Below are 25,545 nucleotides of genomic sequence, written 5' to 3'. Positions count from 1 at the left end.
ATTTAAGCTTTATAGAACTGTTAAACTTACACTGAGGATTATTCCTCAAGGTATTATGCAAACTTCACGACAACACCATTCCTTTAGTTATTTTTAAGTAGACTTGCTCCAGTCTGAAGAACTTGTAGTAGTATAAGAGAAAACAGAGGAATTTTTTTTCTTAAAACAGCTTTGCTTGTAAGAGCAGAATGAGGTCTGCATACCCTAAAGCAAATCAGTTTTGTGTAGATGACAGGTTATGCTCTACTTAACAAATGTCACACAGAAGATACCCCAGAGACTTCTTACACATACTAATACTTAAATAAGTTTTTTTGTAATTTTTCCTCTAGTAGTACTTTCAAAACATCAAGCATGTCAAAGGGCAGCAGATCTGCCTATAACCAAAACTGGACATTTAACAGAAACTTAGAATTCCAAAACTTAGACTGCTCTCTTTCTGTGAAAAATGTGAGGTTAGTAGTGCGACATCTGCATTCAGCTTTCTAAAAGTCAAGAGTCTGATTCAAAGCAGCTGTCTGATTCCCTCTATTGCAAACAGACAGAGATAAGACAGGGTAATTCATCTCATTCTAAAATTATTGTCTTGCATGGATGGAATACACTCACCTTTGCCATGCTTATCTCTCCCTCTTTATTGACTCTAGGGGAGATCCTAATGACCAGCACCTATCAGTTAGCTAAATTAGGTGAAATGGTTTCTAACTCAGTAAAACATTTTCATGTCATCAACTGTAACTATTTGTCTTAAAATATGAAGCTTTATGTTGTGATACATAGCATCTGATCCAACAGGAAAATAATGTGCTTTTAAAATTTTAGTCTTAAAAAAGAAAACTTAATAAATACGGTTATCAGAAGACAAAAGTTAATGCTAAAGCAAGGCTCCGATGAGGCTTCTGTAAACAAATATTGTGAGAGGATTTTATATTTGTGCTTCAAATTCCAAATGGAAAAAGCAGACACGTACAGTTGGAAGGGTAATAAACGAGGTTCTCTGAATCAACATAAGGCAAAGCTAATTAAACTTGTACAAGCCAAAACTTCACTGCATAAGAACTGACAAGACACAATCAACTACTGAACTATTTGATGTAATTTTATCAAAGCAATATAAATTAAAAAATTCTTGTCTGTGAAACCTCTGAGTATTGACTGGAACTGTGACTCAGATAGATGTCAGTTATTTTTCTTGGCAGAGAGCATAACATTTCTTCACAACCAGCTCATTTTAGAACCACAGAATGATAGAATAGTTTGGGTTGGAAGGGACCTTTAAAGATCACTTAGTTCCAGACTCCCTGTTATGTGCAGGAACAACACTTTTCAATAGATCAGGCTGCCCAACCTGGCTTTGAGCACCTCCAAGGATGGGGCATCCACTGCTTCTCTGGGCAGCTTATGCCAGTGCCTCACAACCTTTTGAGTAAAAACTTTCCCCCTAACATCTGACTTAAATCTCTTCTCTTTTAGTTTAAAACAATTCCCCCTTGACCTATAAAAATCAGATTGTGTAAAACGTTGGTCCACCTCCAGATTCTAAGCTACTTTTAAGTACTAGAAGGCAGCAATGAGGTCTCCCTAGAGCCTTCTTTCTTCCAGGTTGAACAAGCCCAGCTCCCTCAGCCTTTCTTCACAGGAGAAGTGCTCCAGCTCCAGATTATCACTATGGCTATCTGGACTCGATACATCAGGTCCACATCATTCTCATGCTGGGAGCCTCAGAGCTGAACATGGTAATACAGGTGGGGCCTCATGCAGGCAGATATTTTCAAATAAGAAGACTATTTCTACAAACACACAGTTTAAAATTTTGTGAAACAATTTTTCAATATTTTTTAATTCCTGAGAAAGTTTTGCACTTAAAGAGTTCAAATATAATTTCTGCAAAGTATACCAGATATATAACTTTTAATGAAACATGGGGAGACATGAATCCTTAGATACAGATCAGGAAGTATGTTATGTACAATGGGTTTTAGAAAAATACTGTTTTACATTGCAGCTAACCAAAATGAAATGTAAGGTGCTTGAAGCCAACAAGAAATTATGTTTTTGTTTTTGTGTTTGTTTTCTATTTTAAGATGGAAAATGGACGTAATTTCCTCATCGTGTGGAGAAGTTAATCTTTTTTGTGGAAACTCTCTTTCACTCTCTTCCACTCTCAGGGAAGAGTGTTGTTGGTGGACTCTCAAAATTATTAATCAAAGTAAACAATCATGGAACTACAGAAACTATGAAATATTCAGGAATATTCAATTCCCAATTGGAAACAAACCAAAAATAAAATAACATTCTGGTTTACAATTCACTGAAATATATGTAATGCTTACTATTTGCTTAATGCTTAAATTTGATATTAAGTTGAACCTTGATTCAAATCACATTGGTAAAGGAATTTAAAAGAAATGCAAACTGAAGTTTAATCTGATTGAATATTTACAGGCAATAAATTTTTGTGAGATTTACAAAGCAATGACAAAGCTGAAATTTCCTTCTGCAGCAGAAAAATAACTGCAAATTCAAGAATAACCACTGAACAAATATAATGAATATAATGGGAGCAGCATCACTTAAAAATAATCTTTCAGCAAAGTGTATTTTTGTGATTAAAAACATGAGGTTCACAAAAATTGCAAAGACTACACAATGAAAATGTATAACTTTCACTACAATACAGCGTTGTTAATGTAAACACTGTATAAAAGCAGCCACTTTACTGTAGCTTTTTTTAAAGACTTTGAATTAAATTTGATATACCCAATTGTACATTGCATTTAAGATGGTATGTACAAGCAACCTCAGAAAAAAGTGTGTAATTTGATGCGCAGTGTGGCACATCTCCCCTTTGCTATCAAATGAGATTTTCTCCCTGTCACAGGAAATAACAAATTCATTTGCTAGTTTCATTCAATTATTTCATTTGGAAAATTAGATAATAAACTGCTTACAAACTTCTAAAATGATTTCTTAACTCAAATTGTACCAACTTAGTGCAGCTGAGCTGCACTGCTGTGTGTCTCAATATTCTGCTTCCTGAATGAATAATCTCAATCTGTATAAAGAAAAATAATGTCTGAAAAAACTGCTGAGGCTAGACTCCCCCCAGAATGCACTTGGTAACATGAGATGGTCACAGACAGCAGGCTACACTTTTTTCCTTTTGAAAGAACGTTCAGGCTAACTTCATAAGTGGTTTCTATGTTAAAATAATAAAAGACATTAAGATGTGGAGTAATGGGAAGGGAATTACAAGAATTGTATAGATTATTTTTATTAATTGCTTTTTAACAGATTTTCAGTTCAATTTTCTTTTCTCACATTTGTTCTGAAAACGTGATATTTTTCTCTCCTTTAACTCCTTAGTGTTCCACCAACTGCCAGCATCATTCCTGACACACAGTGGTGCAGCGAGGCAAAACTAGTATTCCTGCTTAGAAAAGATTGGGAACCCTAATTTTGGCTCATTCATTGTTTGTGGCAGTCTGTGGTAGTCTGACAGTCTGGCAGCCTGGCCAGGGCCTGTTCTTACTGTGGGATGCTGGTACACACTTTTTCCAACTCCCACGGCGAATGAAGCTGTTTGATTGCCATAGATCCCTTCCAACTCAGGATATTCTGTGATTCTGTGATTAGTGAACCTGCCAGTTGGGTGAAACAAGGTCTCCAAAGTTACACTCTTCAGTCATCAGTCATTTGCCACTTGTGTGTATGACTTAATCCACAGCTAGAGAATCCAGCAATAATATTGTGGTTCTGTTGCATCAGATAAGTTGTACTGAGGCCTCTGCCTGGAGGTTCAACTACCAGCAGGTAGAATAGAGTGGAGAACGTAATAATCACTGATCACATCACAACTGTAGGACACCTCACTACCTCGTCATTGAGTGACCCTCATGTTACACAACATTAAGTCTAAACTTTTACTTGCTGCACATTATTTGTGTACATTATTTGAACATTATTTGAAGACTGCAGACAGTTTCCATGTCCTTGGCCAGAGGAATCTTATCTCCTGAACTGAAAAGTCTACCAGGAATCAGTAAACACTGTGACTTTTGAGGGGTACTTTTCTCTGCAAATTTCATACTTTTAAAATATCATTTCATACAAGCCTTGCCTGGGATTAGGTGAATAATAAAGTCTGTGGTGGAGAAAAGCACGAAAGCTTTTGAATGTTGAAACATTCAAGGCTTAGATTCCTGTTCATCTCTTGTTCTCCCTAACACACGTAGAAGCAATGGCATGCATATCATAAAGCCTTCAGTTTTTGTGCAGACGTTTGGACTACATGGCAGCTTATTTCACCAGGCAGGTAAACTTCAAGCCTGTGCCAAGGCACAGGTTAGACTGTAGCTAAATATTTGGTCAAACTTGAAGTGACTCTGAACAGATAATCCTGTGGTGATTGTCTGTTGTAACTACATGATGATTCTCAAATGACTTGAAATCTGGTTATATTCACAGAAGACCTCAAATGCCAATGCTGCAAATCAAGCATCAGTTTTCATACTTTAATAGTAGCAAAGTAATCAGCTTGCCTGTCTACCACAGGCACTGAAAGGCTGAATTCAGAGATAGTGGTATCATCTCTTTTTCGTCACTGCTACTCTCGTTAGCCTAAAGGTATTTTCACATTAACAACAACAACAAAAACCCACCACCCAACATCACAGTTTATGATCACCAATAGATCAAGACAAAAATTAGGCTGTAATAGGTTAATTTTTATAGTTCTTCATCATTGGTGGGAACTGAAGTGATTTTGTTTAGCTTAAAAAGCTATCATCTGTTTACTGTCTCTTTTTTCTCTAATTACCCCATAAAGAGCACTGTCGCTTGCAAGAATGCTGTAAGCTGTCATTTTACTTCCATATAGTAATTAAACATTTCCTTTCAATTCCCACAAAATACTCAATCTCTTATTATTGTTCTTTTCAATTAGTTTAATTGAGAAATTAATTGATAGTAAATTTTCTAAATAGGATTTGTTTCCTTAGTCTGTTCCTTATCTTTCACAAATTTTTCTATTTTAAAAAGCAGAGGGAAGGACCATGACAACCAGGCTCAGTTCCTCTCTTCACAGAAGCAATAACAGTACTTCGATTTAATGAAACAACTACTAAAGCCCTGAGGAATGAAAAGCAAAGCATTTCTTCTCCTTTCAGTTACAGGTGAAACTATATCAAGTCTAAGGCAGATTATTTTATTGTAATGAGAAGAATATTGCACAGATGACAGCTTATTTAAAAAGATCAGATATGCTGCAATGGTCTTCTCCAAAGCTGCCAGTTCTGAACAGAAATTTACTACTTATCCAGTCAACTCATACAATTCTCCCTATCTTTTGAATAGTTTGGATATTTTTTAGCTTTTCAATTCTCCTATACTGGAGAACACTAAATAAATAAATAAATAAAAATAATATATATATACATTATAAATGCCTGGACTGAAGGGAGATGGAACTCCTGCTCCAAGGAAAGGAGTGTGGGATTAATCACTGCCCTGTCATTCCTTCAGTTCAGTGATGTTCACAAACACCACTTTGTGCCAGATCGGGTACCTGTCCTTGGGATAACTGTCCATAAGCACTGAACGAACAGTGCAGCTCTCTAATGCTGAATTTGGCCACTGGGTGACAAGGATCAACCATCTAATTTCCTGTGATTTTTTTTTTTTTTAATGCTCGTTTCAGGAGCAGAGCTTCCCCCTGGCAAGTGCTTCACCTCACCCAAATGATCCTGCAATAATGAAGCATGGCATAATGCAATTCAGCATGCGCTACAATGTTTTTAGCTAAATCTGCATGCTTAATTGATTAGCATCTTCCACATAGGAAATCCTTTAATTTCAACAAGCAATTTGAAGTAGTAATTAAGAAAAGGAATAATAATAATAATGAAATAAAAAAATAAAGAAAAAAGGACTAATTAGGTTGAAATTATGTTACATTATATCTATTGTTAAATAGTTGTAATGAAAAGAAAAGAATAATGTTTTATTAGCACCGTAATTGTTACATCTGCTTGATGTTGTGCCAACATCTATGTGGGTAGCAGCATCAGCATGAGTAAGATAGAAACACTGACATGATGCAGCTGCTTATCCTGAAAAATCTGTCTTTGATAAGACTTCTGGCTTGCCAGGCTTTCTGTATTAATTAGGGGAAAATGCCAATTCATCAACAAGAACTTGTTTTTTAAACAGGTCTATTTCAAAGAAACTTGCATAGCAAGTTTATCATGCACAGGAAGGACTGTTCAAAGCCTTAGTGAGAGACAAAGGAGATACTTTAGTGAACAAAGATAGTCCAGTTGCTCGGTTACAGGATGCAGCACCCTTTCCTTCATCTCACAGCAGAGTATTCAAAATAAGGAGATGGCTTTTCTAGGCTTGACACCTGTGTGCATGATAGAGAGTACTCTTTTTCTTCCTGGAGATAGAAATGAGACGTAGGCAGTCACATTTCACCTTGATTTTCCAATGCCTTATAATCACATTATGATCACTTAGACAGAAGCTAGGTTGTGGGAAACACTGCCAGAGACTCATGCTTTGCAGATTCTGCTTTTAGGTAAGAAGACTGAACACAGCCATCAGCTGTAAGTAATCCATCTCTATGTTAGAATTTAACACATAAATGCTTGAGACAATTACAGACAGCTTCAGCAATGATTATTTTTAAGAACATACAGAAACACAAAGCATGCCAGAAAACTTCTATTCCAAGCAGATGGCCTCCATAATAACGCTTCTCCCTTATGATCTATTCATCTACTGATAAAATATATAACCTTGCTGCTATCTTATTTGAGCATACAGCTTGTCTCTGCATGATGTAAGTGTCTTTTCACACACAAAAATGAACTGAGGATGAAAATCATTCCCTAAGATCATTTTCCATGATTTGTCAGGCTCCTCCAGCTTAACCTCAGTCACTGCGGCTAACACACAGTATCACCTGGCATTCATGGTTCTGAGATTGCTGCACAAACTGCAATAACCTCCAGTACCCTGACAAACTACCCTTCTGCTTATTCCCTGGTATTGTGTCTAATCCATTCCTTTAAAATACCTGTAATCTTTCTTTTTTCTTCATCTTTTGTATTCATCTATTCTTGAAGTATGAATGCTTCAGATACATATTTAGGGTAATGAGTTTACATCTCCTAGAGGTTTCTTTGATAAATGTTAGCCCTTGAGTCTGTACAACGGTAATCTTCAATGAAAACTGTTGTATGAAGTATAATGAAGCAGTCATTATAGGAGGGCTACTGCAAAAGTAATGCCTCCTATTTTGTTATGTTGGCTCACAGTGTGAGAGGTGTTGGCAGTAGGGCAGTAGAGGCTGAACCTTCCCACCAGTATTCCATTATATTTTGTTGCCATGTGACAGATGGCAGCAGAGGGGCAGTCTGATAGAATGGTGTCTGATCTGAAAGTGTGTATGAAGCAGAAGAGTGTCACTGAATTCCTCCATGTGGAACAAATGGCACCCACTGATTTCGCTGATGCTTGTTGAACACTGATGGAGACAAGCAGTGGATGAGAACACAGTGAGGCAGTGGGTGGTGTGCTTCAGCAGTGGTGACAACAACAGAGGGTCACCTCCACTGGCTTTTACAGGTGTGGCATGAAGGCTTTTGTTCACTGCTGGTTAAACAGCAACGCTAACGGTGCTGACTATAAAAAATAGTGTTTTGTAGCTCAAATTTGCACTATCAAACATTGTTAATGTGGTCTTTGCATCCGTTGCATCTTTCTAAGAAATGAACTGGTGGCATTAGTTTCAGAGCATACACCTACATACACCTGGTGGCTGCAGAGGAAATCAGTGAGCCACAGCATATTTCTCCTTCTAATCCAAAAATTATGGAACTTATTTGCTAGATATGGGAAAAACAAACAAACAAACAAACAAACAAAAAAAACTTACTAAGGCTCATTGAGATTTAATAACAATTTACTATTAAGAATCAAAATGATACTTAAGAGAGCTTAGAAACCTTTTGGTGACAGCAAAATCAGTGGGGTTCAGTCTCCGAAGAACATATCCTAATACATCTTGCCAGATGGAGGTGACTTTTGGCCCCTACTCTGCTCTTTGAAGCTCCATCTGGTGGAGTCCTGGTGCTTCAGGTTAGATATTAGGAAAAATTTCTTCTCCGAAGTGCTGGAAGGGGCTGCCCTGGGAGGTGATTGAGTCACTGTACCTGGAGGTGTTCAAGAAATGTTTAGATGTTGTACATGGTTTAGCAGGGAAATATTGGTGGTAGGTGGATAGTTGGACTTTGACGTCTTTTCCAATCTTGATGAGATCATGATTCTACTGTGTCCAGGCCTGGGGCCCGAGCACAAGAAAAATGGGGAGCTGTTGGAGGGGACAAGAGGAGGGCTATGAAGATGATTGAAGGACTGCAGCATCTCTCCTGTGAAGAGGAACCAAGGGAGTTGGCTTGTTCTGTCTGGGGAAGAGAAGGTTCTGGGGAGACCTTACAGTGGCCTTTCAGAACCTAATGGGGGCCTAGGAGAAAGATGGGGAGAGATTCTTTATCAGGGAGCACTTTTATCAATGGTAATAGCTTTAAGCAGAAAAAAAAGTAGATTTAGATTAGATATTAGAAAGCAGTTCTTCTCTACGAGAGTGGTGAGGCACAGGCACAGGCTACCCAGAGAAGTTCTGGATGCCTCACCACTGGAGGAGTTCAAGGCCATAGGGATTCTGATGTATCATGAGGTGATGCTGCTCATGACAAGGGGGTTGGAACTAAATGACGGGCAAGGTTTCCTCTACCCCAAATCATTCTGTGATTCTATTATTTTAATGTAAATTATAGCTTTCTTCAAGCAAATAAACTAGCAGTATATGTGACATTTCTGGTTGTGAAAGAATAATCCAATACATTAACCAAAGTAACATTTTAAAAAGGTGAAGTTCTTCATAATAGTGGATTGCCTCCCACACGTCTACATAGATTTAACTCTCAAACAAATGATGACATATTTTTGTGCTGATGATTTTAGCAGAAATACTCAGAGAAAGTGTTTTATTCAATATAGACAGGATCATCCACAGGTAAATTCAGAAAGCTGTAACTACAAAGCAGAAATAATGAAATTTCAAATAATGGTTCTTTTTTTTCCTCCCCTTTATTCTATAATATTAAGGCAACAATTGGAGATGTTAGACAAAGAGGCAGAACATCTTCAGAGCCTATGACAAAATGTGAAAATTGTGAAAAGCTAGCAGAGAAAATCCATAAGCAGCTCTAAACTAAACTGAAAGAACAAAGTGATTTTTTTAAAAAGAAATCTGATTAAGAAAATGCATATCAATTTCATACCACCTTATGTATTTTTAGGAAAAGTCTGCTAAGTATCAGAAATTTTAGCAAAGTTTTCCTTGATTTAGACTAGAATAAAATAGCTTTTTTTCCATAACTAGGAATTTGCATGATAGTACCCTTGGCTCTCAGTGGGATAGCCTCCAGAGGCTATTTGTTTCACATATGCAATTGATAATTTTATATTGAGCTACCATCACATCTAGTCTTCAGACACTGTAGTCTAGACCTTGAAGTTTTGTGCAATGACAATGAAACTGTAGGAAAACCCTCCCAAGAGAATAATAGTGCATCTTTTATAAAGAAAGCAGCATGCAGGCTGTGTGAAAAACACAAGTAACAGGCTATTGAGACAAGAAAATGTTTTTAATTTCTATTCTTCTTAACTGAACAGGAGGAAGAAGTGGAAGAATTTTGAGTGTTTTAAAGAAAGTATACTAGCAGTCGTGAATACGAAGAAATCTGTAATCACCTGAAAATAAGTATTTTAAGGAATTTAACTGGACTTTTAAGCACATATGCATACAGATGTATATATATTTCAATAAAATTGTTTTTATTTTAACTTATTTTAATTATTTCACTTGTGCCACAAAGTTCATTTTGCTATTTCTTTTCAGGAAAACTAAATTAACAAAATACAAGAACTATCCACTCATTCTGTTTTAAGTTTTCCAGTTTTTGTTTTTACAATCTTCTTGTCAAATCAATATGTTTTAAATCTGCGTAGATAGTGAACTACCTTTTTGAGAAGAAATATCTAAATATAGGCTCTATAGTTTTAATTCCTGAGAACTGCAGAAAAAGAATGTTGCTTAGGCTGAAATTCAAGTGTTAGATAAGAATCTTGTTATAAATAATAAATGCATATAACATCTATAGTAATCTAAGGACTTCAGGGGCTAAAGCAGCAGCAAAACGAAACCTAAGCTTTGTTTCTTTCTACATTCCATGTTTGATACTGACATTTTCTTAAATGGATGGCCAGCATAGAAATCCTTTATATTACCTGTTATCTTTATTGCATATAATGTAAGTCATGAAGTTAAATTCTGTTTTTAGCAAGTTGGTACCTTTAGCAATGGTGCTAAGTGCAAAACCAAATCATTTCTCTGAGGAATTGCCTTCAGCCATTGTAGATAGAAAGACAGTTAATTTTCACAGTCTGACACAAGATTATTACCTATTCTGTTCATAACTGTATCACAAATTTAAATGTCACATGCAATGGGGCATGCACCTCATATTAATGGATATGTCACAGAGCAAAGCTTTCACAATTCACTTTATTTTCCTTTATTCCTGCTTTGTCACATTATTCTATATAATTACACCACTGTATGCTCCTGCAGGAAGCTCTCATTTCTTTGGCATAAGCGGCACAGCATTCTCCAGAAAAAGAAAAGGTTTATTTTCCTTCCATGGCAAGATTGGTAGATGGTTTACGTACATTAGGGCACTTCTCTAAACTCCACAAAACAGTAATAGCTTCCAGAGACAGTTTTGAGGAAAAGGGGGAAAGATAGTCTCTGCCAGATGCAGAAACTGGATTGGGGGTAGACTGAGAAACTATAAAAGATAAGAAGAGACAGCTGAAGTTAAAAAAAAACCTCAATTATTAAAAAAAAAAAAAAAGGGAAGATATAGAATTTTTCTTCAAAGTCTCAAGCAGGGACAAGATTATGTTTTCCTGTTGTCCTCATCATTTCTGGGTTCCAAACTGTTTGGCCAGCTTACACTTGTTATCTTCCCCAAATCAACTCTATGATTAGAAGCCATGTTCTTAAATATTTTGGAAACAGAGATTTAAAACATGACCTTTCAGTAATAAAGAATTACATTTTCATTTATTGAGTCACAGATAGTTGTGGTTTTATTGCTCCACTGCTTTTAAGTCACCATCACTGACTGATTTTTATAACCTTAGTCTAAAATCCAATACGGTCCATTAGAGATTTTAATCTCTTTTGTCCATTTTTATAGTTCTTTTACTTCCGTTCATTTTTTTTTTTTTTTTCTAGCAAAGCTGTCTGTAAATGCCGTTCTTTGTCTTATAGGCCCACCTGATGAACCAGGGACTATCAACTGCTGTAATATTTCTGTACATGCAACCCAAAATCTCACCTCCTGCTGAATAAGTTTGCTGGTATCAGATCACATTGACCATTGGGTTGATCCATCCTAAAAGGCTCTAGGCAGCCTGGTCTATGGTTGGCAAACCTCACACAGCAGGGGGGTTGAAACTAGATGATCTCTGAAGTCCTTTTCGACCCAGGCCCTTCTATGATTATGTGATTCTATGATCTTAGGTCTCATTTTATTGGTACTGTTCTTTTAGAGAACCTGCTCTTGCTCAAAGTAAGTGGAAGAAGCAAAGGCAGAAACTAAGTCTCTCATCTGTCATTCTGCCCCTGGAATGGAGGCCATGGCAAATTGTTTCTGAATTTATTCCAAATAAGGTCACATACTGTCTGATCTTAGGCTTTCCTCAGCAGGTGCCCATCCAATTCAATGCCCATCCATAAATCCTCTACTGTAAGCTCCTTAAAATATGCCAAAAGCCTCTCCCTCAGTACACTCCCAGTTCTTTCCCTTCTTCATCCCCTTTCTTCCCCCACTCTGCACCTTCCTGGGCTCCTGCTACTTTCAGCTTCTTTTTTCTTTGTAGGCATGACATAGGTGAAAGTCACACATGCCCTCCTATTACTTCTGTTACACTGATCAAACCTTTCATTCTCCAGTCTGGCTCAATCTGCATTTGCATCAGCTTTTTAGACTGCTTCTGGTGGGGCTCCCTGATGGGGTGAGGCCCATGTTCACCTTTTGATACTGCCCAAAGGAGGGCTGAGAAACTCCTGATGCTCTGCATCAGTATAGACAGCCAGGCTCTTACCAGTATACGTTCTCTGCAGATCAGAAGTGAAAAAAAGATCTAAGCAAAAAAAAAAAGTTGAAAAAAGATAAGGAGATGTCTTATTTAAGGGAATGAACTCCTTTAAACTCAGATTGATAGCTCTAAGCAGAAGTGCAATAAGAAATGCTCAAAGAGCCTGCTGTCTTCATTTTTCTTTTAAAAATAGCTGAATGTTGTATTTGAAACATTATAACATTATTTACACATTCTCATTAAATTCTGCATTGAGGAAATATGTTTGGCTAGATTTGCCTATAGTAAAGAAAGCCAGTAAAATAATATTTTTTCTAGGAGACCATGCAGATACTAATGTGAAAATGACATTTTCCTAACAGTGACATTTTCCTAACAACAAACAATACAATGCCAACTTATAGCATTGTGCATTTTTATGAAGAGATCTGCTTTTGTTGTGCTTTTAATAAATTCCTAGTGTTTAGCTTGCAGAAACTTGCTGGACAGGGTAAGCCTAGAACATCTTAGGAAAATATTGAAATAAAAATATTTTACTTTTATATTTATTATTGAGACTATTATTGACAAAATTACTTTAATTTTGTCAAAGTTACTAACCACTTAGATGAAAAAAAAAAAGAATTTAGCACATAATAGAGTGGAAAAGACTTTATAAGAGTCTTTTGCTGAGAACAGGTTTCAGTCCTACTGCTACCCCATACTCCCCAAAGACTTTATAAACTTGTGTTTATTATCCAAATAACTATGTTTTCAAGAAAAATGTTTTAATTTCTCGGACTTCAGGAAAAAGGGTGATGGAAGAAAATTATTATCTAGGAGTCAAAATAAAATCAGTCTTTCTTTCTTTCCTTCCCTCTCTAGAAAAGCAAAGCAGCAGACAAATCTACATAACAAGGACTATTTTCTCAGTCGTTTTATGTTATTTCCTTCTGCAAATGTAGGAAACAAGCACTGAATCATAGAACTGTTTGAGTTAGAATGGCCTGTTCTATAAAAAGTTCCCTTCAAGCAGAAATTTTGGAAAACAGAAGTTTCTTGTAATTTGTTTCCTTTAAAAAATAAAAAATAAAAAAAAAATAACCTACCTTATGATAATTGTTGTGAAAAAAAAAAAAAAGCAGGATGTTTGTAAAGTCTGTCTTTAGAATTACGTCATGTCTTCCCACTGATTTTATACAATCATCATGAACATGGCTTAAATTGTAATGAGCTTGCTCTGCATTTTCAAGTGGAAAGCTGTTAGAAACCTAATCCATAATGCAAGACAGCAGAATACTTTATAGGTAAATCACCCACAACATAGCAATAAATCAAAGGAAGTCCCATCTGTCATTTTAGAAGCAGTGGGAGTACATTACAACTTGGCACAGGTATGATACAGCCGGATGGATATGCATCCTATGCAGCTTGGCTTGCATAGAAAGTGCTATAGAGAAGAATCAGTCACCTTTTTAAAGATACAAGGCACAAATAACCAACTCCATTATCCCAGAAAGACTGACTGCAACAAGCAGCTGAATCACAATAACAGTGTACCAGAACAAAGCAGGAAAGCAGCGTGGCGAGGGCATTCTAACAGATTTATAATCTTCTCCTAACGCCTTATCCTATTCAGTGCACTTGAAAAGACACAAAGATATTTATTTTGTTATTGCAGGTCAAAGGTGAGTTACTTCTGATCCTTGTTTAGGGGGAGAGAGGGAATAGTTTTGTCCTTACTTGGTGTAACAATATCTATTGCTCTTTCATATTTGAAAGACAAGGAACATTGAAGTCAAGTTAAATATCGCAACTATACACAGCAAAAATTCAAGGTAATGATTACGAATGAAAATCAATATCATGAACTGATGGAATGAAAAGGCTAGTAAAGGCTCTATCCTGACACAACTACCATTGTTATATTCAACAAATAAACTTGAGTTCAGTGGCTGCATTTACATATTCCTTTAGATGTCAGAAAGTTTACAGTGATCTTTCAGTGACAAGATTTCACTTTGATTCCAATTTTATTTACTTGTAAAATTTGATTTGAGGCTACCACAAGTTGAAGTAAAATCATCCTTCATTCTCCAAAATAAATAGTTCCTCTGGTGTTTTATACGTATTGTAGCACAATTGCACAGAAAATGTAATATTTATCTGCAGAATTGCTCACCTGCTCCAGCACTGTGAACATGATATGACCTAATGTTAAAATAATGCTTTGTAAGTGAAAATGTGCTATTGTTAAACAAAGAGAGCTATGCTATTTTCATGCTTTGTAAAAACTACCAACAGAACCAGAAAAGCAGGGGCTTCATTTTCTGTAAAAACGTGAACACCATGAGCAGCTACTGAAGTAACAAATCAGTACTTCATAAGAAACTTTGGTCAACAGGTCGAGGAACTACATGCTAAAACTCCCATACTGCAAGTTCAGCCAGGTGTCTAAAATTCAAGCTAGGCTCTTTGTATTTCATGCATCTGCCTAATACCAGGAGCTAATACAAGCCTCCTTAAATGGGGATGTGATCCTGTTTATTGTAGCTCTTCCTCTTCTATGTATTTGCAAGTTTTAATGCTAGAACTATCATTTTTTTAAAAATCCTGCAGAAATCTGTATGATACGGATTCCTAAGGTTTTCCAGAAAAGTCTTCTAGATTTACTAATGAGTATGTCGAGGTGTTGTTCCACCATGGTTTTAACCACAAAGTGATTAAAACTTAAGAAAACAGGGCAGAGCAATCTTCTTCTCTTCATAAGAAAATGTAGAGGCACGAGCAGTGAACACTGACCAAATCCTGATGTACCTCATGTAGAGACAGCTCATTGCCTTGAGCCCTACGTACTACAATAACTGTGCAGAAAGAAGCAAAACTTTCTGTCCTAGCATTTAAGACATTTTCCTGATAAAAGATTTTGTCCCTGCTACCAGCACCACTTGTGGATTATCTGGCAGCCAGCTATTAAAAGTTCCATGGAAGCTGTTGGAGAATCAGTTACTTCCAGGGAGCCATAGTCATTTGCCTAAAACCTGCAGGAACGCAAACTTTCTATTCCTCTCAGCAAAGCAATGTTGTCTGAGCTGTAAGGAGTCTCCTTTCTCCATTTCTTTCCATCTGCTGCTCCTCGCCCCAGCACAAGCAGCCTGGAGGACTTCTGCTTGAAGTGCTCGGGTGCAGGTCAGCTCTGAACCCACTTCATCATTTCCAGGACTGCCTTCTGCCCCAGGCACTGCCCAGGCAGGGGAATCAGTGCCACCTGCTTTTCTGGCCGCCTCAGACATGAAAGGTGGCCCCTCTTTCTTACTGTGGAGGTGAGGAGCTCAGATGTCTCACAGCACAAGGTGCTTGAGCATGTGCTGCAGTTCGTGGAGGAAGGGGAAAATTGGAAATACAGCTCAGCAACTGCTGCTCCAACCTGCCCAAGAGCTTGCTTGCTCTTGCAAGTGCGTATTGAGTCTCTCTCCCCACACACTTCAAGGAGAATTTAGATATCCAAACTGGCGCAGTGAGAGGAAGACTTGAGAGGCTGATGCAAGGCATTGTGCTGCACAATCTAAGGCTGTCCTCCTGTACTAACTCTGTTATTCATTTGTAAACATTTATTTGAATGCTTGAAGAGAAAATTACAAATGAGCAATCTATGCTTCAAATTATGATGCTGTCTATGTTTGAATACCCAACACTAATCATTAAGTTGCTTTTAAATTATCTTGCAATTACTGCATTTTCTCTGTAGAAATACAGTTTTTCTCTTTGGACTAGATTAACTTAACTGAAGATGTGCTAAAATGTCATAAATTGAGAAGATAAAAGCATATTTAAAAAGGGGTTAGAAAAAGATGTCATTTGGAATATCTGAGATCATTGTCAAGCCTAGAAATCTTTCATCTCCGTGATAATGATTTAAAATTTCTTCTCAAGACTAAGACAGTAGCAGTTGCATGGAGTAAGCTGTATTTTTTATTATTTCCTATTTAATTTGTATAGTTGGATTCCATAAATATTATGCCTCTTTACTACTTGCAACTGGTAAAATAACTTTATCTGTTTGGTTCTGCGTTTTTATTATTTCTGAAACCCTGTGTGTTTAATTCAGAAATAGATAAAAATCAGAATATATATAGTGTGAATTGAAAATGGTTGAAAATATGAAAAATGCATAATAGAAAGGATATGGTAGCTGTCATTTTATCAAGTCAATTTCAAAAATTTTATGAATATGAGACATAGTATCTGCTACTATAAATCTTACTTCTATTCTCTTGTTGAAACTTTGTATATGGGTAGTTTATGCCTACAAACATACTGAAGAAATATTAACCGGGTTAATCAAGGTTATTCAATGATATCCAGAGCACCAGGTGAACATCTTCCTGTTAAAAACTGCCACTGTCTACAGGAACTAGTGTTTTACCTGGTCTTTACCTGCTTGTCAAATGACTGCTTAATTGGCCACTTTGTTTTACAATAGTTGGTTAAAAATATTCATATATTTCTACTTGTTTCATATAAATTTTGCCTTAGCAAAGACATCTTTAAGATATGGTGGTTTCCAAGATTTTACACAATATGAAATGACTTTGCTACTTAAAATATGAGTTCTATTTATTACTGCATACATCCCAAGACTGTCTCTTCATAAGGCAGAAGGATGATAAAACAAATTGAGTCTACCTGGCTCTGACATGTCTTCCTCCTATGTCAGACTCTGGATCTTCACTCATGGAAACCAAGTTCCAATTTACGTATTTTTGGTATTTTTTCTTTGATAACAGTTCCATTCTCTTCAGCAGAACACTCTGAAGTGTACCTCAATCCTTTTTTTGCAGTAAATCTTCGTATGTGATTTTATTGTTCACTTTCTCTAATCAGCAGCTAATAATCACTGTTAAATTGCACTGAAAAATTATGTCTTTGGCTCATCACAGTAAACATGTGGGAGCAATGTCTGCTTTCTTACCACACTTTGATTTCTTTCAGCATGTAGTGCTTGGCAACCAGTCAGATTCTTACATGTGCTGTTTGATGGTGTTTGACATATTTGGCTTTATTAAAACTCTCTCTTATTTTTCTGTGTTTATTTCTTCCATTTTGAATTGTACCAGTTCTAGTTTTGAATGTCCTGAGCTTTGGAAGGATTTGGAGGAGAAAGATACTCTGGTTTTGGCAGATCATCCCCTTGTACTGTAAGAAGGATCAGAATTCTCCTTCTATTATTTGGATCAAATGTCATTTTAGTAGAAAACAGACAAAAAAATGAAAACAAACAAACAAATAAACAAACCAGGATCTTTTTCTTCACTTCTGGTATCATTTTGTGTTGCCTAGCAATTCACATTTATTTCATTATTTTCTGTATCTTTTAAAACAAATAATGGAGCCACATAATAGAGAATCCCATGTACACTAAACTTAAAAAAAAAAGATTACTTTAGAATTTAAACAAATCCTTCTCTCATGATTTTTCAAATTTTGAGTTCCAAGAGAAAGAGAAAGCAATGCATTAGACAAAAAGTGCTATGTGTGTGTGTGTATATATATATACATATATATATATATATGTATTTATATATATGTATTTATATATATGTATAAAAGGTCTGAAACTTGTGGCTGAAGATTTAATTTACCTTTTCCTTAAGTCCCTGATAAGTGAAATATAAACTATATTATTTTAGAAAAAAATGCTGCCAAAATAGATAGCACAAACTGATCTTTGAAATACCCATTTATCTAGCTTACAGAGTAAAGAAAAAACATACAATATTCTTTAGCAGCTAGTAGTAATGTTTCTATAATTCTTAGGCTATAATGTGTATTTCAGAATATATCGTATTAAGCTACAATAAAACAATGGATGAGAATACTCACACGTGACAGTTGTTATAGCTGATAATATACATATGATTTCAGGGCCTCAGAAATTAGCAGACATATTCTTTACCTAAGACATCTTTTAGACTATAATAACTGGCATACAAATGGCTGTCAGAAAGACAGAGAAACAGTTTCTAAAGCATGCACTTTCTGGCTCATTTTTTTCATTCCTGATTGTCAATGCCATGTCAAAACTCTTGCTTCTGATGTCAAGTAACAAAAAAGTAGGAAAAAAAAGAATGAAAATGTTGAGAATTTCAGAAAGTGAAAAATGCTATACATTTCTGTGACAAAGTTTAATAAATAAAGACTACAGACTAGGTTTTAATTTGTGGGCAATATTGCTGGAAGTTAGATGGTTGGACTAGATGATCTTAGAGGTCTTTTTCCAACTTTAATGATTCTATGATTTTATGATTCTATGATTAATTTACACAAAATATTCCAATGATTTCCTTAGCATCACTTAAAGTATATTAACATTTTTGCACATATTCTGTATTTCTGTAGCTCAAGACATTGTGATACCATGCAGCAGCCAGGAAAGTCTGAGGATAATGATTAAAAGGTTTTATTGAATTAAGTCTTTTCTGCTGTTCTCCTACATCATGCTTATCTGTGTATGTGTGTATATATGTTGACTAATCTGTAATGAAACTGTTGTTATACTAAGTCTGGGGTTTACTTTTTATGCCTTTTTTTTATAGCTACTATTAAGATATTCATGTCCCACAGCTCCCTTTAAATATCCCATTTTGATAAAATTGCTTTCCTGTTAGCTGGCAGAACAGACATTGTTGACTAACTCCAACAAGACAGTTGGTATTGGCTAAGTCATTTACCAGGATGAGCCTCATGGCTTTGAATTCAATGGATTATGGAGTTTTGTTTGGCCACTAAAAACTGAAATTTTTAGAGGCTTTAATAATCACTCATCCTCTCTTAAATCATTCATCCTCACTTATGTTTCAAGACAACATCGTGTGGGCTTTCTTGCTTGCAAGCTTCTGTTATAAATAATTCTGATATTAATGTGTCAGCCACCAGCTAATTTTTCAATTAATGGACTGTTACCACATCTCTGACTTCTGACTATCTCTGATGTATGCATTCTGTTGCCTTGTTGCAATTAGAGCTTAACAAAACTGAGTGTTAACTTCTTCCATACATTGACTTATTTTGGCTTGCCTTCCTGTAAAACAAACACTCCTACTTCTTTCTACTTACGTGCTGGTTTTGAACTCTTCCTTATTCTTGCCCAGCAAAGTCAGGACATTCCTTTTCATCTTCAGCACATACCAGGGTCACCCTCTCATCTTCTCATTCACTGCCAGGTTTTTCAGTCTGACTTTGTATTACTTCACACCAGGGTTTCTTCTTAGTTTGCCTTTCTGGACTTTCTTATGGATATATACCAAATAATACTGCTCAGGACATGATTCTTACTTGCTGATTTGAACTCACTGATTTCACTACTTTGCTTAGCAGACTTCTCTCCAGTTCCTCTCTTACTTTAATATCCCATTTTAGTCTCTTTTAAACATGTCAATAACTACATCTTTACTGTCCTTTGCTGAGATTTATTCTTCTCCTTTCTTCCTTATGCCACCATTCTTAGCCTCATCATTGGGTTTCAAAGCACCACTTACACTTACATTTGCCTTTTATTGAACACCTGACAGTGCTAGTTAGTGCATATTTGTGTTCACTCCTGAAAGTTCCCACCCTGTACCCACCCATTTACATCTTTTTAATTCTAATCATGCCTATGAGGAATTCAACAAGGAACTGAATGAACTTTTTCTTCCTGTTACATAAAGAATCTTTCTTTTTCTTTCACTAAATTCTATTTACTTTGCGACCTTTTGGCTATCATTCCTCTTGTCTTTGGAGACGTCATGGACTACAGTGTAAACTATGACATTATAAAGCAAGGACCTATTTATAGCACTTCTCTGAGGTAGCTCCATTTTTGGAACTGCATTTGAAAGTACTTTTACTGGGAATGGTCCTTATCAAAAGACCGTTATTTTCCTACATTAAAATCTATTCTCAACTTGCTGTCCAAAGGAAAAACAATGAATTGTACAAAAATGCCTAATTTACAAACATCAAGGTCATATTTCAAGCTGCTTAGATTGAGTACCTAAATGTAGCATGGGGGTGTAATGGAATTTAAAGCAAGTTACACAACCAAGATTTCAATCAATTTATATGACATGTGCTCTCTTCAGGACGCATTTTGTGCAGGAATATGGTTAACACAGAGTGTGTCCTGAATTCCTTTGTGCTCATCAATATTCACTACAGCATGTGGATGTTACTAGATTATTTCATGCAAACTTATAAGACCTTTTCCACATTTAAAGCATATCATTGAACTACTTAAAAACTTAAGATGGTACATTAAAATGTGTTACCTTTTCTTGATATTGTCGCCGTGAAGAATCCAGAGACTGAATGAGGGCAGTGGCATGACCAACAAACATGGCATAACAAGTAGCCCCCACAATCATACTCAACATGGTTATCCAGAGATCAGACATGCTGACAGGGGCACGGGCTCCATAACCAATGCACAGCATATGGCTCATGGCTTTGAAGAGCGCATATGAGTATTGTTTCCCCCAGGAATCATTCTGCAAGAAAAAAGAAAGGTGACTGAGCCAGCAAGTAGCTGAAGTTAAAAACACATTTGTACCTATATACTGGGATAATAGATTACTGGCTCTGAAAATCTGGTCTGGTTATATACCCCCTGTATGGGAGGAGATATTCCTTCTAAATTAATTGTTGGATCAAGTGTTAGAGATTGTGCCAGCTGGTGTTTAGCACAGTGATATGAAATACGTCTGACTACTTTAAATACATGATTGTGTTCTTAAACCTGGGAGTTAACCTAATTACAGGGAGACTAAAGGTCAATTTTATTTTATAGTTGTATGGGAGAAAGATTAGAAAGAGCTGACTATGCAGACCTATCAAGAGCAAGAAGGTGTTTTAGTGTTCAGCAACATACTCTAATTGCCTAATTTTTTTCTCTTCTAAGTTCTCCATTTTAACAGACAACTACTTTTCATCTTGTCAGCTGTTTGATTTCTCAAGCAGAAAAGAAAACTTTGTTGTAATGTCTTCTTGTGATTTACCCTGTCAGGCAACTAGGCACTAAATAGCCATTGGCTTACTCCCCCCAAAACAAGATGCGGGAGAAAACTGGAAAGAAAAGTCAACAGTTTGAGATAAAACTATTTACTAAGAAAGAAATGGTAAACAGAAAGAAAAATGGAATGACAACTATGTACATGGATCCACAGTGCAATTATTTGCCACCTGCAGACCAGCACAGAGCAACAGTACCACTGCTTGCCAACCAATGCTCTGCTAGCAACGCAACATCTGACACCTGTTAACCGATGCCCAGAAATCCCCAGGAAGCCGCCCCCACAGCTTTATGGCCTTTTCCATGATGTCATGTGCTCCTTCCCAGTTCGGGCCAGGTGTCCTAACTGCCTCATTTCCCATCACAGTGGCAGCATTTCCCTGCCCAGTGGCCCAGACTGGCCCAGGTACTGCTCCCATCATTCATCATAAACAAAACACTGGTGTGCCATTACCGCTATCTCTACACTTCTTTTGACGCAGTCTAGGACTCACACAGTCACTTTAGGAGATAGAAGCCATGGTGCAATTAGAAAACTATGACCTAATTGCAACCACAGAACCATGGGGTGAACCACGCAACTTGAGTGCTTCAGGCACTTTGGAAGAGATATGTAGGAAAGAGGGTAGGAGATTTGCCTTCTATGTAAAGAACTGCATGGATTGCAAAGAGCTGCCTCTAAAAAACAGTCATGAACAGATTGAGAGCTTGTGGGTTAAAATTAAGGTCTGGACTAATAAGGAACATCTGGTGGTCAGGATCTGCTACTACCTGCCTGATCAAGAAGAGTCTGTTACTTCTCTAAAGAAGTTAAGATTGGAGGCAGTCTGGGCTGTAAGGATGATGCTCTGGTTGAGTTTGTGATCTCAAGGAATACAGGCCTGCACAGAGCAGAGTCAGAACCTTGAACTTTAAAAGACCTGATTACCAGTTGTCAAAAAATACTATTGGACAAGAACCCCCGAGAAACTGTCTTCAGGGTCAAAGGAATGAAACTGAACCAGACCTGTAAGGACACTTTCATGAGAGCTCAAGAGCAACACCATATGTGAGAAATCAAGCAGGGGAGAAAGAAAACTAGGATGACTGAAAAGGATCTGCCAATTAAACTGAGGAATAAGTAAGAAAATGACAGGATGTGGAAGTAGGGATGTGTGACCTGGGCAGAATACAGGGATGCCGTCTGGACATGCAGAGATGGGATCAGGAAAGCCAAGCTGCAGATGGAAATGAACTTGGCAAGTGAAAAATAACAAGAAAGGATTCTAAGGTACAATGGTGAGAAGAGAGTTTATCCTCTCTGAGAAATGAGATGGAAGAAAGACGCAGAGAAAGCTGAGGTACTCCACAAAACCATTGCATCCATTGCTTCTCACATCTCTCACATCCCCTGACCTTTTGGAGGAGTCAGGGGATGCAAAATATCTTCCACAGTAAGCAAAGAGCAAATTCAAGACCACCTGATAAGACTGAATGTATACAGCTACATGGAACCTGATGATATACATCCCCGTGTCCTGAAGAAAATGGCTGATGTAGCTGGCAAGCCACTCTACATCATATTCAAAAAGTCATGGCTATCATGTGAAGTCCCTGATAACTGGAAAAAAGTTCCTGCTGCCAGTTTTAAGAATTGTAGAAAAGAACATCTGGGAAACTATAGGCCAGTGACCTTATGTCTTTGCCTGAGAAGATCAAGGTACAGATCTCCTGGAAGACACATGGAAGACAAGCAGGTGATCTGAGACAGCCAGCATGGCTTCACCAAATGCAGACAATGCCTTACTTATCTGATAGCCTTCTATGAAAGAATAACAGCATCAGTGAACTGGAAAGGAAGAGAAACTGATGTAATATACCTAGACTTGTGCAGTGTGGGTACAAACTGGAGAAGAAATCATTGAGAGCAGCCATATGGAGAAAGACTTGAGGGTTCTGGTGGATGAAAAGCTTGATATGAGCCAAAAGTGTGCACCTGAAGCCTGGTGAACTGTATTATGGGCTACACAAAAAGAGAGATGGCCAGCAGGAAAGCAAGGTGATTGTCCCCCCCTGCTCTGCCCTCATGAGGCACCATCTGGATCACTGCGTCCAGGTCTGGGGGGCCCTCAGCACAAGAAAGACATGGGATGTAGGAGTGAATTCAGAGGAGAGCAATAGAGACGATTAGAGGGATAATGCACTTCTTCTAAAAGGAAAGGCTGAAGGAGCTGGGCTTTTTCAGTATGTAGAAGAGAAGGCTCAGGAGAGACCTCACTGCAGCCTTCCAGTACTCAAAGGGATCTTAAAAATGATAGAGAGATCAACTTTTTACATGGTTTGATATTTATATGATTTTAAACTAAAAGAGGGGAGATATAGCTTAGATGTTAGAAGGAAAGTTTTTACTTAGAAGATGGTGAGGTATTGGAAGGGTTGTTTAGAGAAGCTGTAGGTACCCAACTGTTCAAGGGGAGGTTGAATAGTGCACTGGGCAGCTTGATCTAGCAGGTGGCACCTCTGTCCATGGCAGAGGAGTTGGAGCTAGACGAACTTTAACATCACTTCCAATCCAAGCCATTCCACGATTCCTTGATTCTATGAAATATCTCAAGTATGGGTGTCAGGTGCATGGGGCCAGGTTCTTTTTGATGGTGCTGAGCAACAGGATAAGAGGCACAAACTGGAATACAGGAAGTTCCGTATGAACATGAGAACAAACTTCTTCACTTTGAGAGTGACAGAACACTGGAACAAGCAGACCAAAAAGGCTGTGGAGACTCCTTCTATGGAGATACTCAAGACCTGCCTGGACACTTTCCTGTGCAACATAATCTAGGAATCTGATTTAACAGAGGGGCTGGACTAGATGATCTCCAGTGATCCCCTTCAACCTCTGTGATTGTGTGGTTCTGTGATTTCATAATGCATTTGGCCTTCTGGGCAGCAAGCACACATTGCATTATCATGTTCAATTTTTGATCAACCAACACTACCAAGTCTTTCTCGTTAGGACAGCTCACAATCTAGTAGTCACCGAACCAGCATTCATCATGTTTGGAATCCCCCCAACCCAGGTGCAGCACCTGTCAGTTGCATGGGTCCTGTTCTTCTAATACATAGGATCTCTACCAAGACCTTCTTGGAGGTGAGAAAAACATGACGGTTCCCTCAGAGGTTTGGAAAATCTGCAGCTTTATATATGGATAGTCAAAGGGGCCATTCCAAGAGAACAGCAGACATTTCAAAATGCTCCAAAAAGCCTGAGGAGTCCTGGTCAGATTTTTCTGTTTTCTTTGCCAAAGAAATGAAATGAGAACAGTTTTATAGCTGTTGATCATCCATTGCCCAGGGAAACAAATTGTGCTCAGAGGCATGTAGAGTACACGGTGTTTACCACAAGGAACTGAAAATAATTTCAGAACGAAGAAAAAAAAAGTGAAGAAAGAGAAACTGGGATGACATTAATGAGGTTAACCTGTTTTCTGGTATGCTGTATAACGTAAAAGACCAAAAATAATAATTCTGCAACTTAAAAAAATCTCCAAAGTAGTAGTAGTACTTCTATGTAAAATTTATTTGTGAAATACCAACTTTAAAAGCTTTGCTCAAATGCTCTTTTTTTTTTTTTTTCTCAGAAAGCTTACACTTGACATCTTAAATGCCAAGATCACTGACAGACCTTGCTTTTCACCTATTCAACTGCATTGCCTGTACACTTATTAAAAACAAACAAACAAACAACAACAACAACAACAAAAAATAGAGGAAGAAAGCTAATCACTCTTGGATTGCATATAACAAAGTTCATATTTATTTATTAGTATATTAATTTATAAATTAATAGTTCTTTCACAATTACATTTGCTTTATTTTTTAAGTTAAAGTTTTTCATATATGTGATCTGCGTCTGTACATATAGGTGAAACTTCTGTGCTGTAAGTGTTGTTAAGGAATAACTTTTCAGTGTCTGTGCTGACAAAAAAGACTTAGTGTAACATTTTTGATAAATTTTGGGTTTCACTGAATAATAAAGAAAACTGTTTTCTTTTGTGTGTTTAAAAAAATATATATCTCAGAAAATGAAAAAACTAAAGACGCTTTTCCTCAAACATTGTCAGGTTGAGATTCAAACAGTATCCATGTCAGTGCTGGTATTTCAATCCAAGTTCCCTGACTTCCATGAAAACAACTCACACCCATTAAGGTACAATGGGTGTGAAGCTGGTATACATCTTCTTTGGGTGGAAATAATTTATAACCAAACCAAAATCCTTAAAAGTTACAGTTATCAAGGAAAATAA

At 37.1% G+C, this 25,545-nt stretch overlaps 1 protein-coding gene and 1 long non-coding RNA gene across 2 annotated transcripts in view; one reads left to right on the top strand and one right to left on the bottom strand.

The window, feature by feature from the left end:
- HCN1 (hyperpolarization activated cyclic nucleotide gated potassium channel 1) overlaps nt 1–25,545 on the bottom strand; it is a 195,240-nt gene that overhangs the window by 48,241 nt on the left and 121,454 nt on the right. The window contains exon 4 of the mRNA XM_090131796.1: nt 20,523–20,741. Within this exon, the coding sequence (XP_089987922.1) occupies nt 20,523–20,741 (219 nt within the window). The remainder of the gene's footprint in view (nt 1–20,522; nt 20,742–25,545) is intronic.
- LOC149913108 (uncharacterized) lies at nt 3,888–5,852 on the top strand. The gene is made up of 3 exons (XR_016461946.1): nt 3,888–4,315; nt 5,041–5,174; nt 5,699–5,852. It is a non-coding gene; the product is annotated as an uncharacterized LOC149913108 (long non-coding RNA).

The sequence above is a fragment of the Phasianus colchicus genome, chromosome Z, assembly GCF_987193195.1.
Source record: "Phasianus colchicus chromosome Z, bPhaCol1.hap1.1, whole genome shotgun sequence".
Classification (NCBI taxonomy): domain Eukaryota; kingdom Metazoa; phylum Chordata; class Aves; order Galliformes; family Phasianidae; genus Phasianus; species Phasianus colchicus.
This window is presented reverse-complemented; position numbering and strand designations above follow the sequence as displayed.